At 44.5% G+C, this 18,808-nt stretch overlaps 1 protein-coding gene across 8 annotated transcripts in view; it reads left to right on the forward strand.

Annotated features, from left to right (window-relative positions):
* Nucleotides 1-18,808, forward strand: part of CASK (calcium/calmodulin dependent serine protein kinase) — a 1,033,919-nt gene that overhangs the window by 840,511 nt on the left and 174,600 nt on the right. For all 8 annotated transcript variants that reach the window (XM_029603127.1, XM_029603128.1, XM_029603131.1 and 5 more), the window contains one exon: nucleotides 18,613-18,693. In XM_029603127.1, coding sequence (XP_029458987.1) covers nucleotides 18,613-18,693 — 81 coding nt within the window. The remainder of the gene's footprint in view (nucleotides 1-18,612; nucleotides 18,694-18,808) is intronic.

Raw genomic sequence — 18,808 nt, forward strand, 5'->3', positions numbered from 1 at the left:
TTCACTAATATCTTTTGCACTCAGAGCATCCCAGTTGTTTGTAAGGGACCTCTGCAGGCCAGGCTAACTACTGTACCTGAATGTAATCTGATTTGAAGTGCTGAAAAGTGGAATATAAATAAGATAAATACATTTTTCCTATTGTCTGCTACTGCCCTCTGTTTTTCCTCTCTGCTGCCATTCTTTCTCCTATCCCCTAGTATAATTATTTGGCTGTGTGACACTCCCTGGATGCAACTCACCACTCTCATGAACATTTTTTTATTTTGTCTCGTGGTGATTGACGAGAAGATGTCAGTAACTTGCATTCCCTGTCATGACACAATGTCAGAATAGTAATTGGTGGCAGATGAGGACCTATTGGCTCAACTAATCTACTCAGCTACCCCCATCTAATGTCCCAAGCATGTTTGAATTCTGTCACTATGTTGCTAACTACCGTTTGGCTATTCCAAATATCCGCTACCCACTCAGGTTCTCTCGGTTCCTCTGAGCCTCCTTTTCCGCTTCACTTTCTATGATAAATGCTACCTACTTGTACATTAATGAAGCCTGCTAAATATGTAAATGTTTGTCATAGCATCCTTTCTCTTATTCCCTCCAGCTAATACACTTTGAGTTCGTTAAGCTTTTTTGTACACTCAACATGATCTAAGATTGATATGATTGCAATAGGCCTGCCCTATAGAAATCAGTGAAACTCCAACTAGAACTGGAATAAAATAGCAGGTAGGAAGGAAAACAGAAGCTATTTTCAGCCTTATGCTTATGGCAGTGTCATAGTGTACTAACTTCACAATCCAAGACGAAAATGCAAGTTAAGGGGCGGATTTTAAGAGCCCTGCTCGCGTAAATCCGCCGGGATTTACGTGAGCAGGGCCTTGTGCGCCTATGTTCCATAGGCCTACCGGCGCGCGCAGAGCCCCGGGACTCGCGTAAGTCCCGGGGTTTTTCGAGGGGGGCGTGTCGGGGGTGTGTCGGATCGGCGCGGTGTTTTGGGGGGGGGACGTGGCGTTTCGGGGGCGGGCCCGGGGGCGTGGTTTCGGCACGGGGCAGTCCGGGGGCGTGGCCGCACCCTCCGGAACCGCCCCCAGGTCCCGTCTCGGCGCGCTAGAGGCCCGCTGGTGCGCGGGGATTTACTTCTCCCTCCGGGAGGCATAAATCCCCCGACAAAGGTAGGGGGGGGTCTAGATAGGGCCGGGGGGTGGGTTAGATAGAGGAAGGGAGGGGAAGGTGAGGGGAGGGCGAAAGCAAGTTCCCTCCGAGGCCGCTCCGATTTCGGAGCGGCCTTGGAGGGAATGGCGGCAGGCTGCGCGGCTCGGCGCGCGCCGGCTACACAAAATCGGCAGCCTTGCACACGCCGATCCAGGATTTTAGCGGATACTATTCTGAGTGCTATATGTGAACATTAAGCTAGCCAGAAGGCTCAACTACTGAAGGCCCCCCCCAACCTAGCAACTCTCAGCTTCTGTGGGCAAAGACAGTTATTAGTTGTTTATCATCTTGACCAGAAGTCGGTGAGGGATTTAATATCCCATCCATAACACAGTACAGACTCTACTAGCAAAGAACGGGAGATAAATCCCAAATTTCTGCTGGCTGTGGAGAGTGAGACGAAAGAAATGGAAAACTCCACTTCTGGAATTCCTCTGCCCATTCCAGTGACAGGGTAAAGAGCTCCTTGTTACCTTTCTCAGAGGAAGTGACCGGAAGGCCTTGGTTATTTGCAGAATTAGAAATTGGATTTTTACCAGTCAGTTGGGATTTGTCTTAGAGTTACAGGGATAGGACACCAAGAAGGAGATGAGGCTTTCAAGATACCTTCTTATGTTGCCTGTAGTAAGGTAGATTATAAAGGAGTGAACTCCTCTTGTCCCCAAGGCAGCCATTCCAAGTTCTCTTACCAATCCTGATCAAACTGATAAAGAAAGGGGGCACTGTTCGCCGAGATCAGGGAAGGCTGCTAGAGACCGAGGCTCCAGCCTGCGTTGTCTATAATAGTCAATCAGCGGCGAAATAATCAATAAATTTGGACACTGAACATACCATCAGCCTTGGGCGCAGGTTGCGGGTAAAAGTTACTACCTTATAAGAGGTCTTCAGCCCAGGGACGGGAGTTTTAAGATCAAGAACAGCTCGGGCTTCTCTATTCTCCCGGCCGCCATCTTGGCGGCGAAACCACCGAGAAAATAGGAAGAAATATAACTGCTCAGCTTCCCGATATTAATCAGCCGAGATAACAGGTACTGAGGAGCTTCTCCCCGGCATACGGTCTAACAAACTTAATAAATAAAGTACATCGGAGTGCAGCTCACTGCGCCGGAAGGCGGGCGTACGGGATTGAAGCCCCGTCTCGAAAACCATCTGCGCTTGTGATCTCTCCCTCCCCCCGGGGCTTGTACCTTCTTCAGGCGAATATCGGCGGCATCAGTCTAAGGGACCAGGGCAAATTGCATCCGTCGGAGAAAGAAGCCAGCTCGCGTGGTAGGAACGCAGTAGTGCCACAGAGAAAATATTGATTGTCTGTCTTCCCGCCATTTTGCCGGGCACGAAAACAAAAGGGGAAAATTGTAAGCGCTCCGGCAAGCGTGAACACCGGAACAAACGTCAATAGAGCAGATCAGCTCTCAAGGACTACCCGCTTAAAAAGCGCACAGTTATTGCTGCTGGAGGGGGCGTTTATTGAGGGAAGAGTGTGGGCACTAGGGCTGAGGATCGGCGCCCGGCGTCCTCGGTCTTCCCCCCCCCCCCCCTCCCCCGTGACTCTTTTCGCTGCAAATCGAAGCTGCAGGAACAGAAGTTAATTTAATAAAGAGGACCCTCACACTTCAGAGCATTGGGAGGCAATATTTTCCCTAGGGCTTTGGGGAGTCGGCGAGGAGCATTGGCTATCAGGTGCTGAAGTCACTGGCTCGTGCAGCAGAAACTTGTTAATTTAGTTCCCGCATCCTCTCAGCGGCGGCCATATTAGCAGGGTGGAACACGTGGATGCCTCAGAGATCCATCAGCTGCCGATATATCGCACTCAGGCACGGATCTTTGGGGGAGGAGGGAAATATCTAAAAGGACTATCTATATACCCACAAAGAGAAAATTCTCAGTTGAGCAAGGCAGTGAGTAACAACCTGGAGCAGCCAGACAGCCTAAACAGAAAGACTCCGGCCGCCATGAGCTTTTAAAACGCAGTCAACGAGGGAGGGTGCTGTTGGGCACTGCGGTAAGATGATCGATTGATTGTTGAATATCGTCTCCTCCTTCCCGACCTCATCGCTGCCTTCTTGGGGCCCCTGGATCTTCCTTCTCTGAACTTATTTCATTAAACTATCCTCAAGATAAATCTTCTTCAAGACACATTAGAGACTTACCAACTTTTACTGGCTAGTCTTTTAAGCAATCTGAGAGCAGAATGGCTGCGCACCGAAAAGCGGCAGATTTAAAGCAATTTGCATTTAGCAAACTAGTGGACGAAAATTTGCAAAAGGCGATAGTGGCTCCGAATTTCCCCCAGGGACAAAGGAACGTTGGAGAAGATATGGGCAAAGCGAGAACAGAAGGCCCGGAGAACACCACGGGAGACACTGGTCCAGACTTCCCCACCGGGATGAAATGCGTGGGTGGTTTATTGAAATTCGGTCGGATATGCGGACCCACAAAGCTGAAATCCTGGCATGCATTGAGAATATGAAAGAAGATATTGCTTCCCTGGGCTCCCGTGTGGATGAATTGGATGGGAGAGTGGATGGATAAAGCATTCAGATGGAGGCTTTGACAGCCCAAGCAAAGCAAGTCACAACAGAGCTCGAAACCTTGGAGGACAAGGTAGAGGATCTTGAAAACCGATCCCGCAGATCCAATATACGCATTAGGGGAGTTCCTGAGGAGGAACAATATACGGATAGCATGCAGACGGCATTGACAATATGCCAAGATCTCTGGGCCTGTTTCGGGGCCTCCTCGGAGGAGAATGATCGTATCTTCCAGGTGGATTTGGAAAGGGCACACCGGGCTTTAGGGCCTAAGCGCAATAACCAGCCTAGGGACATTATCATTAAATTTCTTCATTATAAACAAAAAGAAGAGATCATTAAGCTGGCCCGGGCTCATCCCCAATGGAAATGGCGCAACCATGACCTCGCCATCTATAATGACTTGACGCAGTCTACCCTGCAAAAGAGGTTCCTGTTGCGTGAGGCAACAACTGTCTTACGCTGTGCAGTTATCCGCTACAGATGGTTCCCGTTTGCTCTGATTTTCCAACACCAAGGCACCTCTTACAGGCTTAAAACGCTAGCGGAGGCAGCCGAATGTTTCACCCAAGCCGGCATCAGCTTCGACTTTACAGCAGCCTCGAAGCCCACATCCAACACTGCCTCGGATGCAGACCTACGTTGGAGGAGACATGGGCCGGGATGTGGTCGGCTTCGCAGACAGCCAGTTGGCTCCGATCATCCTACGACGGATAAAGGCTGATGAGGAAGATTTATCTTCATGAAGCTATCCAGAGCGAAGGAGATTGTATTGGACAATTAGGAGTACACTTTTTGTATAGATGTCACAGTTTTCCTTGTTCAGGTTGTCTCATAATCGGATAGGTACATTCAGTTTGCAGGTTTATAGCGGGCCACAGTAGGCACATAGAAAGTATGGAGCTAACTTTAGGGTCACAAGGGCTTAATGGGTGGGCATGGGGGAGGGGGGAGATGAATAATGGGATGGAAGCGGTGTCCAAGTGGTACTCCCCCAGGGGAGGGATTCGCAGAAGATGGAGCGTGAATCTTTGTTAAACTGGAGGTGGTAGTGGAGCTTGAATGCTTGATTAACTTTTCCAACTTAGGCAGACTCAGATTGTTTCCCTGTCACACTGCTAGGATGATAATACTCACACGCGCTCAAGCACGTACCCGAGGCATACATGGATATTTGCAGGAAAATCCCCTTATACCTAAAGCGCTGTTTCCTTTACTAATTGATAATGGTTAAGATAATATCTCTTAATGTTAAAGGCCTAAACACCTATAGAAAGCGCTTCCTTCTTCAAAAAGAGTTGGCATATAAAGCAGATATCGCATTCATTCAGGAAACTCATTTAAAGCATAAACATGAGCATTTATTACAGTGCAGAGACTTCCCGAATGTATTTTTGGCTGCAAGAAGTTCGGAGACCAAATACTCGGGGACAGGGATATTGATATCTAAGCATTTGGTATTCGAGTATCTCTCTCACGCTGCTGATCCGCAGGGGAGGTATTTTATCTTAAACATTCAGATTGGCTCAAAAAAACTCACCTTAGTGTCAGTTTACACCCCCAATAGGGACTCAGGACCCTTCTGGAAGGCATTGCATGGGGCATTGTCATTTATATGCAGAAGGACCACTCATACTAGGAGGGGATTTTAATGTTTCCCTTCGGCCAGATATTGATGCATCCAATCTACACACTCAGCTTTCTGGGTCAGGCAGGAAATCAGTACGGAACTTTATGTCCGACTGGAATATCGTTGACATTTGGAGAAGCAGATGCCCGAGGTCCAAATCCTATACTTTCTTTTCAGCACCTCATGCAAGCTATTCCCGCATAGATTATCTTCTGGTTGATAAAATTCTGGGAAATCAGGTCAGGGGGGCAGACATAGAAGCTATCACTTGGTCTGATCACGCCCCCATCACACTGGAGGTTGACTTGGATGACCGGGACGAGGGCAGTCTGTTTTGGAAGTTGAATGAATCTCTCCTACAAGATGAAGTGTTTGTGCAGATGCTGGGTGACCAGATGCAAGAATATTTTCGAAAGAATTCCAGTGGGGAGGTATCCCCTAGCACCTTATGGGAGTGTTCCAAGGCGGTAGCAAGGGGGATTTTAATTTCTCGGGCTACTGCATGTAAACGCCAGGAACAGAAGGCCCGTAACATACTAATGGACAAAATTTCAGCATTATCGCAGGAACATATGAGAACCCAATCTAAGCGCTGCTATCAGAAGCTACTTACACTAAAAGATGAATTAGCGCAACTTGATAATAAACGTATACTTTATGCATTGGATTCTCTAAAGCAGAAATACTATGAAGGGGGGAATAAGGCAGGTCGTTTTTTAGCCCGCCAACTTCGGGCTCAGACCTCCCAAAATCACATATTAAAAATTTGTCTGGGGACATTCTTACGACATCAGCGGGAATCTGCAACACTTTTTTGGAATTTTTTCAAACTTTGTACAGGCCTGAGGGATCCATTCAACAAACCAACATAAATGCATATTTGCGAGATTTAGGCCTACCTAGATTGACACCAGAGCAAGGGCAGAGCCTAGAAGCTCCGATCCTCCCCAGCGAGATTGAGTTGGTGATCAAATCCCTGAAACCCGGTAAATCTCCTGGACTAGATGGTCTCTCTGAGGCGTATTATAAAAAATGTAGGTCCATAGTAGTAGAGCCACTAGCCCAGTATTTTAATAATCTTCGGGAGGGTAATGGCATAGGGCCCCATAACAATACAGCCGGGATCACTGTTATTCTTAAGCCCGGACGGGACCCGGTACAATGTGGCTCATATAGACCCATCTCACTTATTAACGTGGATCTCAAAATCCTGGCTCGAGTCCTTGCTCAACGACTAAATAAATATCTCTCACAGCTAGTTCATACTGATCAGGTATGGTTCATTCCACAGCATATGGCGGCAGATAACATACGAAAGGTCATTGATCTCATATGGTGGGTTCGTAGAACACAGACTCCTGCGGTATTGTTATCCCTTGACGCCGAAAAGGCATTTGACTTAGTTCACTGGCCCTTTCTGTTTTCCACCTTACAGCATATGGCCTTTGGGCCTTTCTTTTTGCAATGGTTACAACAGCTATATGACAAACCTACTGCAAGGGTCAAAGTGAACAGTGGATACGGTCCTGCTTTCCCTATAGGAAGGGGGTTCTAGGCAAGGATGACCATTGTCTCCCTTGCTATTCGCCTTGTATTTGGAACCCCTGGTGACCCGGATCTGGAAGGCTGTTGACATCCATGGAGTGCGACTGGGGGATGAGGAATACAAAGCATCCCTGTTTGCTGATGATATTTTATTAACATTAACTGACCCGGCATTGTCGCTGGGCAGGATCACTCGCGAATTAAATAGCTTTGGCAAAGTAGCTGGTCTTAAGGTGAACCTCTCCAAGTCAAAGTTGCTTAGTGTGACTCTGAGCCCAGCTGAAATACAACATATTCATAGTGTGTTTCCATGTAAGTGGGTGTCATCACATATAAAGTACCTGGGGTTTCTTTAACAGCCAAATTACCCGATCTCTATGATCTAAATTATACACCATTAGTTAATAGTCTAACCTTGGATATGAGTCGCTGGAATAGGGGTACTTTCTCATGGCTGGGAAGAATAGCCATTGCCAAAATGACAGTCCTGCCTAAATTTCTTTATTTGTTTTCCTCACTACCGGTGGACGTCGCTCCGCACATAATGCGCCACTGGCAAAAAAGGATTTTTTATTTCATTTGGCGCAGGCGTCCTGTCCCCCCCCCCCCCCCCCCCCGTATAGCACGTCAGGTTCTTTACCTTCCAAAGTCTCAGGGGGGACTGGGGGTACCCAATCTCCTGTGGTACTATATGGCAGCCCAGTTGCGGGCCATAATAGATATCCACCGTACTACAGAAATAAAACAATGGGTGACTAATTGAACAAGCAATATTAGGATCAATGGCCCTACGGGCCATATTTTGGTAACCACGGGATACTTGGCGGTCTGTCAAGGATATTACCTGGTCTTTACAGGTCACCTTGCATATCTGGAAGCAGAGCAGTAAGCAAGAAGTGGGGGCTTATAAATATTTCTATCAAACCTCCTTACTCCACAGTAGCCATTTCCCAACGGGTTACCAGACTCCCCAGTTGACTGTTTGGCGGGACAAGGGTGTTACTACCATTGGGCACATGATGTCCCAAGGGTCGATTATATCCTTGCAGGGGTTAATGCATATCTCCCCTTTAAGCCCGAAAGATTTCCTGGCGTACGCTCAAGTAGTTCACTTTATTCAGACTTTACAACGCGCTAAACTGCTACATCCCAGCCACTCGCTGTTTGAGTCTCTGGTCCAATATAGTGACAGAATAAAGGGGACCATATCTAAGATATATCATGCTCTCTTCCCAGACAAACAGGAGATCAGCAACTTTGCAAGACAGTGGGCAGTAGATCTAGGGGAGCAGTTGAGCCCTCAGACATGGGAGGCCATACTACATTTTGCTAGGAAATGTTTAATTTCCACCAGATTGCGTGAAAATTGCTATAAGATGATATATAGATGGTACTTTACCCCAGATAAAATCCACAGAATATACCCAGCAGCAACGGACTCCTGTTGGTGTAATTGTGGAAGTAGTGGAACTTATTTTCATGTATGGTGGACTTGTCCAAAAATCCAGCTTTTTTGGGAGATTCTCTTCACCTGGTTGAGTGACCTGTTCCATGTGACTCTTCCTGTTTCTGCTATTACTGCCCTATTGCATGTTTACCCTGATGAGCTACAACAGCCCCAGCAGCGTCTCTGTTCTCGTACCTTTATCGCTGCTCGTACTTTGATAGCGGTACGATGGAAAACAGAACTAGTGCCACAGTTGCCGGAGGTCATAGATAAACTTCATTCATACTATCAGCTGGCCTCTTTAACAGCTACCAAATACGGGAGAAGGTCCTCTTTTATTAAATCTTGGAAACCATTTATGGATTATATTTCTCAAATGTAACCTGCCATTATCTCCAATAATCAGTTGTTATATGGGGAGATGCCTTGCTTATTATCAACTTGGGGGGTGGAATGGTTGTCGTTTCAACTATTTTCCAATGTGTCTTCATAGTGACATGCTTCTTTTATAAGCATTGTGTATTGAATATGCTGACCTTATAGTATGCATGCGAGAAACAATTACCTGACATCAATGCCTAGGATTCTGTAGCACTTGGGTTATAGCTCCACTACGCTGTTGAGGGTAGGGAAGGGAGGGGGAGATGGGGATGTCTTTTGAATTCTGTATTCATATGGATATTGTAATAGCAATGTTATATGAAAAATGTAATAAAATTATTAATTTCAAAAAAAAAACTGATAAAGAAAGAGGAAAGGCCAGTGGGGCCAGGCTCCTGAGGGGGATAGCCTGTATTAAGGTATCAAAATGTGTAATTATTCCCCTAGAGCAGTGGTTCTCAACCGGTGTGTCGCAACACACCAGTGTGTCACCAAGAACACGCAGGTGTGTCACCACACTTCCCGGTCCTCCGCTGACCCAGCTGCTCCCCGGTCCTCCTCCACCCGAGCTTAAAATGCTGTCAGCCCAGACGGAACGCGGCAGGACAGCTGGAGTCAGCGGCATCGGCATGGTCTCTTCCTCCCGCACCCCCCCCCCCCCTCCGCGCCCCAGAAGAGGAAGTGGTGAGCAGCGGGTGCGGCGTGGGAAGAAGAGACCATGCTAGTGTGATCAGAAGAGAGACGCGGTCTGAAGAATGTTCAGCGCAGATCAGAGGAAAATGATGAACATCGACCCCCGCGGCCGATGGGACTCCTCCTCCACGAGGGCTGAAAATGGAGGTTAGGGTTGGGAGGAGGCTGCTGCTGCCACTAGTTATGGGGGGGGGAGGGAATGAGCAAGCATGTGTGTTTGAGATCCTGTGTGTGTGTGAGTGAGAGAGCATGTATGTGTGTGTTTGAGAGCCTGTATATGTGAAAGAGAGTATGTTAGTGATTGAGAGCCTGCCAGTGAGAGAGAGAGCATGAATGTAAGTTTTCGATTGGGAACCTGTATGTGTAAGTTTGTGATTGAAAACCTGTTTGTGTGAAAGAGTATGTGTGTATGATTGAGATCCTTTGTGTGTGAGAGAGATCATGTGTATGTATGATTAAGAGCCTGTGTGTATAAGTAAGAGAGAGAGCATGTGTGTCTGTGTGTGATTGAGAGATGGTTTAGGTGAGAGAGCATGTGAGTATGTGATTGAGAGCCTGTGTATAAATGAGAGAGAGCATGTTTGTAAGCATGTGAATGAGAGTCTGTGTGTGAGAGAAAAAGACAGCATGTATGTGTGTGATTGATTGAACGCCTGTGTGTGTAAGCGTGAAAAGATAGACAGCATGTGTGTAAATGTGTAATTAAGAGCCTATATAAGTGGGAGAAAAAGCATGTGTATATGTGAGTGACTGAGAGCATGTGTGTATAGGTGTGTAATTGAGAGCCACTCTGAGAGAGAGCGCTGGTATGTGACAGAGAGAGGGGAGAAAGTTCCAAGCAAACCATCCCTCCTCCTGCTAATTCAAAACAATCTCAGGACACCTGGATATCAAACGTTTCCAGGTATGCAGAGCAAAACATTTTTGTATCCTTATTTTTCATTACTGGGTCTTTGTGTCTGCTATTTTGAAATATTTTATTGGTATCTAGAAATTTTTTATGAGTTTTTAATTATTGGATATTACATTCGTCAGCTGTTTCGAAATCTGTTCTTTTTGTTAGTATGGTTTTACTGCTACTGATTTTATATTTCTTGATTTGTTTTATAAGGACTCGTGATGTTTCTTTTTTTCCTTTGTTACACTGCATACAGAGACTCTGGTTTGTTGTGGTTTCCAATTCAGTTTTTTTCTGCATGCTTCTAGTTATGCATTTTGGTCTCTTTATTCTTTGTTAGGTGAGGGTCAGCACATGTGATTTAGGTGAGGTTTTCTGCTGGCATGTAGTTTCTCTGTAGGGGCTCTATAGCAGCTTGACTTGGTCCGTTTTCCTAATAGGAGATGTCTTGGTGTCTTAAGGCCTGGTGAAATATTTCAGTGTTGCCTTTTCTTAGGTAAGGTGGTTACTGTTTTAAGTGCTGGAAATTGGTGTTGATTTGGTGTGGGGTGTTTACTATTTATGCAATTTCTGTTCAGACAGAATATGTATCTTTTCCGTGTGTCATTTTAAACAATAAAAATAATTACCGGACCTTTACTTTTTATTTCCACCGTGAATTGTAATGAGCAGTGTGTGTCACACATGTGAGCGTGGCCTGTCAGGTGTGTCACGATGGGAAAAAGGTTGAGAACCACTGCCCTAGAGGATAGACGCGTGAAAACTATTATCCAGAGCTATTGTGAGATGGGCGCAGGAATTGCAGAAAAAGAACCTGATAGCAGGGAAAGACAGGTATGGTTTCAGAATTCTGTCACTTTGTTAAAACTGTTAGCCAAATTGTAGCAAACACAATCTGTGACTCTGTGTTAATGTCAGCTAAGGCTACAATAGCACATGGGGCCCCTGCCAGGCCGGGGCCTCTGGGTAAAGCAGTAGTTAGCTGACTTTTCCTCTGAGGTGCAATTGATGACTTTTTCCTTTTGAAGATAAACATCTGTTTGGTTTTATTTGGATAAGATTGCAAAAGATTTAGCAAAGACTAAGAGGACTCTGCAGAAGAGACAACTGGGAAGTCCTATTACAGACCAGAAAAGCTCTTTTTAATCAGCTTTCCTGACTCGCCTGCCCTGAGTCAGGAGCCGGGACTAGGAAGTACTTAAAGTGTTCCTTAAAATTTAATAATATTGTGGTGCTGAAGAAGTCCATGGTTTATCTCCCAGTGTTGGACCTTGAGAGACTGAACAAATTTGCAGTACAGAAATCTTTTCGTATGGAATCCTATTTTCTGTCATTCAGGCAATCAGACCAAAGTTTTAGTCTGAGCTGCTTGGATTTACAGGATATCTAACTCCATGTTCCCCAATAGTCAGGATTTTCAATACAGAATCTTCAACTTAGTATCAGCTCCAGGGGTGTTCATAAAGGTGCCTGATGCTCTGATACAGATATTTGTGTATCCTTTATCTGGAAGATATGCTGATAAAAACCACATTTTCTTCTGTGACAGAGACAATTTTGAAATCCCTGCAGGATCACGGCTGAGAGACATCATGTTCCCAGCCATCTCAGGTTTTTATGCCATCTGGACATGAGGTTTGTTAATGAGAACAGTATAGTAATACTGCCAGAGGAGAAGGTAACTCCTCAGATGCATAAGCTTTGAATGATGATGGCAGAACATTATCTATGCCTGCTAGGCTTTATGTTGGCGATAATAGAGAGGGTAAACATAGATCGGGCTCCATAGAACATTACGACAATTGTTGTTTTATGCAGTAAAGCTGCCAAGAGAGGTTATGACAGAGTAGTCAGCTGTCCATTCCCTGATCTTGGAGAGCCAATTAAAGAGAATCTCTCTGTTGGAGAAAAACATTGGATGCTAGTTTGCTCAGTTGGAGTGCCACTGTTAGAACTTTCAATTCAAGGACTTTGGTCTCAGGGAGAGAGAAGAATGCACATCAATATTCTGAAAATAAGAGCAGCAGAAAATCTTAGAGCACTCCAGCAAAGGATTTCACAAAACGACATTTACATAAAATCAGGCACTTTTATAACAGTAATGTACTTAAACAAGGGGAGGCCTGGAGTTCCAAGAAGGTGATACAGACTGCAAATATTTTGTTATGGTTCTGAGAGGAAATGTGTCAGTTTATGCAACAGAGAAAATGAATTCACATGCAGACTGCCTGACCAGACATAGTATGTTCCTAGGTGAGTGAGAAGTAAAGCAGGAGATCTTCCTGTCCATATGCATGAGGTGGAACGTCACAGTGCTAGATCTCATGGCAGCTTGCTTTAACAGGATGGTATATAGGGGCTGACTACAAATGCATTATATCAGAAGTAGAGCAACTCGCTGGCGCATATTTTTCATGGCCTGAAAAAGGATAAAATTGCACCAGTCTAAAGTGAGCATGTTAGCACTTTGCTGGCCAAGAAGCACTTTCCAGACCTTGTGAAAATGTCATTGTTAGAGGTCTTAATAGGGTCAGTATATTCTTTACCCATTATCAGTCATAATCCTGTCTCCCCTTTTTCCTCTTTATTTATATTCCACATTTTTTTAGGCACTTCAAAGCGAATTACATTCAGGTACTGTAGGCATTTTCTCAGCACTCTAACAGGGACTGGCTAGCTTCCTTCCCTAAATTATGTGGACTGGCTGCCCTGCAGACCTTTTTTTTGCAGTTGGAGCGAGTCCTAAGGTCTGATCACTAGGTGGTAGCAACTACAGACAAATGGTAAGGCGTCAGCTGGAGACTGAGTCAATATCTGTTGTACTTTCTGGCCCCGCCCCCTTCTGGCTTCCCAACAAGAACTGAGACCTAAGGGCACATGGACACTGACTCAGTCTCCACTTGCCTCCTTAACATTCAGCTGCTGCCCTCTTTGTGATCAAGTCTTGGGAGCAGCATCAACTGGGGGAAAAAGATCTGCAAGATTGAGTGGAAAGGAATTAACATGATGTTTCACAACTCTGTCCTGGAGGCACACCCATCCAGTCAGATATTCAGGATTACCACAATGAATATGCATGCGATAGATTTGCATACATGGAAGACTGTGTATGCAAATCTGTCTCATTTATATTCATTATGGATATCCTGAAAACCAGACTAGTTAGGTGTGCCTTCAGAAGAGTTTTGGGAAACACTAGATTAGACCTCTCTGCTGGCCATGGTTCTGTGTGCAATGCAGCAGGAGTAATGCAGCATCAGTCTTACTTCGTCCTTATCCTCATGTGATCATAATTGCTTTGTGAACCAGTGGTTGAGAAACACAGCTTAGGGGCAGAGAGAAGATGGCCTCGTGAAAGGATATCGCGTTTCTTCCTGGCTGAGTTTCTCTGGTTTCCTTATTGAATATTTTACTTGGTTTGAGCTGTCATGCCTCATAAGAGAAAGGGAAAGATAAGGGTTTACCCTACCGAACCCTCCAACCCTTTAGACCAGCGATCCATCCTCCAATATGCGGTTCCCACACCAGAACTGAGGGTGTCTACTCCCGCTGGTGAGGCTGTGAGAGGAGCACAGCTGTCGCTGGGAGAAGTTTCTCTGACCTCTCCTGACCTGCATCAACTGCCGCTGACTTCTCTCTCAGAGGCCATCGGCGCTGCTGGGATTCCGAGCGTGTGTGAAGCTCTGCCTGCCCAGCCGGAGGGGGCTGTCGGCGGATTGTCTGAGTTGGAAGCAGGTTTGGACGGAACCCCGGCTCGGGGGATCTCTGGAGAGAGAGGAGGTATAGTTGGTGATTCTCCTCTTGTTTCACCATTGGAGAGAGTGGGTGTAGGTGGCCCCACCTCTCCAGCTTTGATATCTGCAAACTCCAAATACCCTTGCCCCAAGGTAGAGATTATAAAACCAGCGGTTGTGACTTTGGAGTCCCACTGGGATCTCATTGCAGGAATGGTGTCGACATTCAATAATCACTCTCAAGTATCAGGAAAACTGGACCGAGTCGCTCAGGATCACCAGCGTATTCTTCAAGAGCATGCTTTATCTTTACAGTCTATTGGAGAGGATGTGAAAAATCTACATTCTGCTAAGTTTGCAATAATGCGTGACTCCACTAACACATCAAGAAGGCTTGAAACGTTTGAAAATTCCCTAAAGCATCTGAACTTGAGGTTACTTAACTTTCCTAAAGTTCTTGGAGAAATACCCCTGATTACATTTAGAAAATATTTGTCAGAAGTGTTGAAAATTCCCTCTGATTCTATTCCCCCGACAAGAAAGATAATGTTTCTTTCCCGTAGGCAAAGAGTGTCACAATCTGATATACAACAGGAAAGGGGTAAAATTACCAATCTGTCTGAATATTTGGAAAGTTCTGATGCTGAATTGGTTGATAGATCAGTTTTGCTGGTCTCTTTCTTTACTGAACAAGATGTAAGTTTGATTATGAAAAATTATTTTAGGAATTTGGAAATAGCATTTATGGGGGACAAGGTTCGAATATATCCTGATCTAGCTAGGCCCACGCAATTACGTAGGAAAGCGTTTCTGAATATGCACTCAGAAGTTATTAACTTGATCCAAGATGGCACACTAGAGGAAGGACGTGTGCATTCTCTCTTTGCTTACCGAAATAATTGTCTGGAATGCCTCATTCGGGGTGAAATCGGAGGGCCCGCGAGAGGCTGAACTTGGAAGCCTCGATGCCGGGTCCGTTTAGAGGGCCAATGGACGCCCATGTCCTCAGAGGAAACGGAGAGCCGAGTGAAGAATCACTGGAGGCTTGTCGTGGAGACGCTATGACATCCGATGCCCTCCATGATTCGCTAACTTCTCTATCCCTGGCTGAAAAACGGCTGCCGCAAACCCGGCACTGAGTCGGACAACTACCCTGGTTTGACCGGGGAGGTCCTCAGATGATGCCAGGGAGGAGTCTTCACGAAATGCGGAGGAAACTCCGACTAGAAGAGCAGAGCCACCAGGAAAGGAGGAGAGAACCACCGAGGAGAAATTCAAGCTCTGGAGGAGATACTGGTCTGGCAATCGGGAGGTGATGATGAAGAGGTTTCTGTCCAAGAAAAAGAACCCGCTCTGACTCTGCTGGTAAGACCAGAACACTTTACTTTGGAAACAATATGGCTGGCTATAGAGACTGTATATAAAAATGTAACAACACAAATAACCTTTATAACAACTAAAGTGGGCCAAATTGAAAAACAGCTTAAGAAAGTGAAAAACAAGCAAATAGAAACAAACAAGGAAATGGATATTTTGAAGACAGACATGAGGCAAATGAGAAATCAATGTCATGAAATAGTAAAATATAATATGTATCTTTTAAGAAAATTGGAAAGTTTAGAGAACCAACGAAGGAACAAAAATCTAAGAATAATAAACTTTCCCAAGAAGATGACAATTTCTCCAACAGAAATGTGGACAAAATATGTTAGAAATTTTAAAAATTCCACAAGCCACATTACCTCCGCTGTCTAAGATATACTATTTGCCCACAAGGAAAAAGATATCAGTAGGAAATAAAGAGATGCAACAGCTATCGCCAATAAATTTAAACTTGACTGAGACATTGGAATCATCTACAGAGGAAGAACCTGTACCAGCAACTTTGATTATAACATTTCTATTAAATTCTGATAGAGACTGGGTTCTCAGTTTATTTCAGGAGTCAACGGGAACTGTTTTTGGGACTAAGAGTTCAGATTTTCCTCGATTTGACCAAGGAAACACAAACAAGGAGAAAAGAATTTCTAGAATTAAAACCTAGAGTGGTACAATTGGGAGCACAATTTTTTTATTAAATTTCCTTGTAAGTGTTTTATAAAGTATAAAGACCTTACTTATAATTTTTTTCTACCTTCCCAGTTAAGCAAATTTGTAAACGATAGAGCTTTGTCAGCTCCAGAGAGGAATATAAGTCCAGAAATTAAATATCCTCATAAAGTGGACATATAGTCCAGTTAAATAATACAGTTTCCCAATTAGTGCTTTCTTTTGAAATTCCATTTTCTTTGTATTAAACGTCATTTTTTTGTGATGGATCTCTCTGTCCTTATAGTGGCTATTAGATGGTATGACTATGGTATTTTCTTGTAAAATTAATCTTTTGAAGTATAATGTTGTATTGTCAATCATTTTCCTTTCAATGTGTATTGTATATCATTGGAAAAAAATTAATAAACAGTAAATTTAAAAAAAAAGTTTTTAACTTAGGAGCAGGTTTCACCCTTCGTTATCCATGTAAGTGTATAATTAAGTATCAAAGCAGTTCCTATATATTTTTTGTTGCTGAACAACTTTGTGAATTTTTGTATGTCAAAACACCAGTTACTGCTAATAATGTAGAAATGTCTTAAATGTATAAACCGGGAAGACACGTGTGATTACAGATATTTTTTAAATATTTCCATATCTCCTCAGTTTAACCGTCACCGCACACCCTCCCCCCTATTTCCTTATGATGGATAAGAGATTGATGATGGGAAATTGTGTAATAATGTTGAATTGATTTGTAATATTTCTTTGTTCTCTCAATTTTCATTACAAAGTTATTGCTTTGTTAAATTAGAGAAATTCTTCAATAAGGAAAAAATTGAAAAAAAAAAAAAAGAAACAGCTTTAACACATTACCACCCTGTCCCCAGCCGTTTCTCCCTTCCAGAGCAATGGGCAAAAATCAGTGGCCATGTGGGTCCAGGGATACTTGAGGGCTGGCAGCAACTGTAACATACCCCAAGGTCGAGCTCGAGAGTTCTTATTCATGGCACATGTGGGGCAGGACTCTACATATCACTGCACATCGGTCTTCATCTGAGGCTACTAGTAGTGAAGGAAGACTAACTCCAGGATTTGGGTCATACCTGGGTGACCCACTAAAGAGTCATGAGTCCAGTGAAGAACTTTCTGGTGTAACTGTTGAGGAAAGACAGTTTTCCCAGGTGGCACTGTTAATGCGGCAGCAGCCACAATTCTTGCAGGTTCAATGATATACTGTGGTGGCTCTAGGGCACCCTCGGGGTCAAAGGAGCATAAGAGGGCATCTGCCCATTGTTTTTTTCCGCTGGTCGATATCGCAGTTCAAAGATAAATCAGTTGAAGAATAGTGACCAGTGGGCTTACCTTGGGTTAAGTCATTGTGCTTGTGTCAGGTGTTCCAGATTTTTGTGGTACATGTAAATGGTCACAATGTGTCTGGCCCCTTCTAACAGATGTCGCCATTTGTCTAACCTAGCTTCACGGCTAGCAGCTCACCATCTCCATAGTGTAATTTCTCTCTGTGGGAGTAACTTTTTAGGGGAATAGGAGCAGATCACAAGTATGCCATGGTTTTTGTGCTGTAAGAAGACAAGCAAGAGCTCAGGTCCAGGCAACAGGCAAATGTGGTCACGTCCAAGCAAGAGGTCAGAAACAGGAAGTCAAGCCAAAGGTGGACAGAAACACACATGGAACACTGGATGAGACAACTGAGCTGGGCAAGGCTGGACGAGACAAGCTGAGCAACCCTGGGCGAGGCAAGACATAGGAACGCAGGAGCAACATGCACTATTTCACAATAGAAGACTCATTGCTGATGCGTCGGAATTCTGCAGGGCTTTTGCTTAAGTAAGCCAGAGGGCCTGATGTCATCAGGAGGCACCAATCAGTGATTTCCGCCATGGGGCCTATATTAGATGTGCACACACAAGCTATGGGAAGGTGGTGGCCTTGCAGGAGTGGTGGTGGTGTTCTGCTGCAAACGGAGGCTTCCAACAGTGGTGGGGGTGAATGTCGGTCATGGGCAGACCCTGCAACAGACAAACGTAACACTGCCATGTTAAGTAACTTATGGATTAACTTCAGTATTTTAAATTTGATTCGCCACTGAATACAGACAAATATCCATGCTAGTATTGTAGTCATCCACGTTTTAAGTTTAGGAAAAACTGTGATTTTAATTCAGTATTGAAAATGCTTCCCTGATTGCCCCGTGACCGATGGAGTGATTCATTTTCTTACTGGCTGAGATTTTACTTCCTGTTCAGGAAAGGTCCTGGTTCTGGTGTCGACAAAAGGATATTGATAATGTACCAATATTATAACCTTAAATTCATATTTATAGCCCCTTTGAATGCATTAAAGGCACTGACAATGCTAAGATATTTCTGCATCTGTTAAAACATTTTTCTTATCAGTTAACAGCCTTGCAAAGTATAGATCTGAGGCTTCATGGTTTGGACAGTGCGAATGGAACAGAATTGATATTTGCATGGTTCGTTTTGCAGGTATTGGAAGAAATTTCATGTTACCCAGAGAACAATGATGCAAAAGAATTGAAGCGTATTTTAACACAACCTCATTTCATGGTAAGTGTTCTATGAGCATCCTTAAAGGTGGAAGGTCTAGCTACATTTTTTTTAAATGTACCTGAAGTAACATTTTAAAATGTTTACTCTTATCTGAAAGACAGGTTCACTTGGT

Source organism: Rhinatrema bivittatum, chromosome 5 (genome assembly GCF_901001135.1).
Source record: "Rhinatrema bivittatum chromosome 5, aRhiBiv1.1, whole genome shotgun sequence".
Lineage (NCBI taxonomy): Eukaryota > Metazoa > Chordata > Amphibia > Gymnophiona > Rhinatrematidae > Rhinatrema > Rhinatrema bivittatum.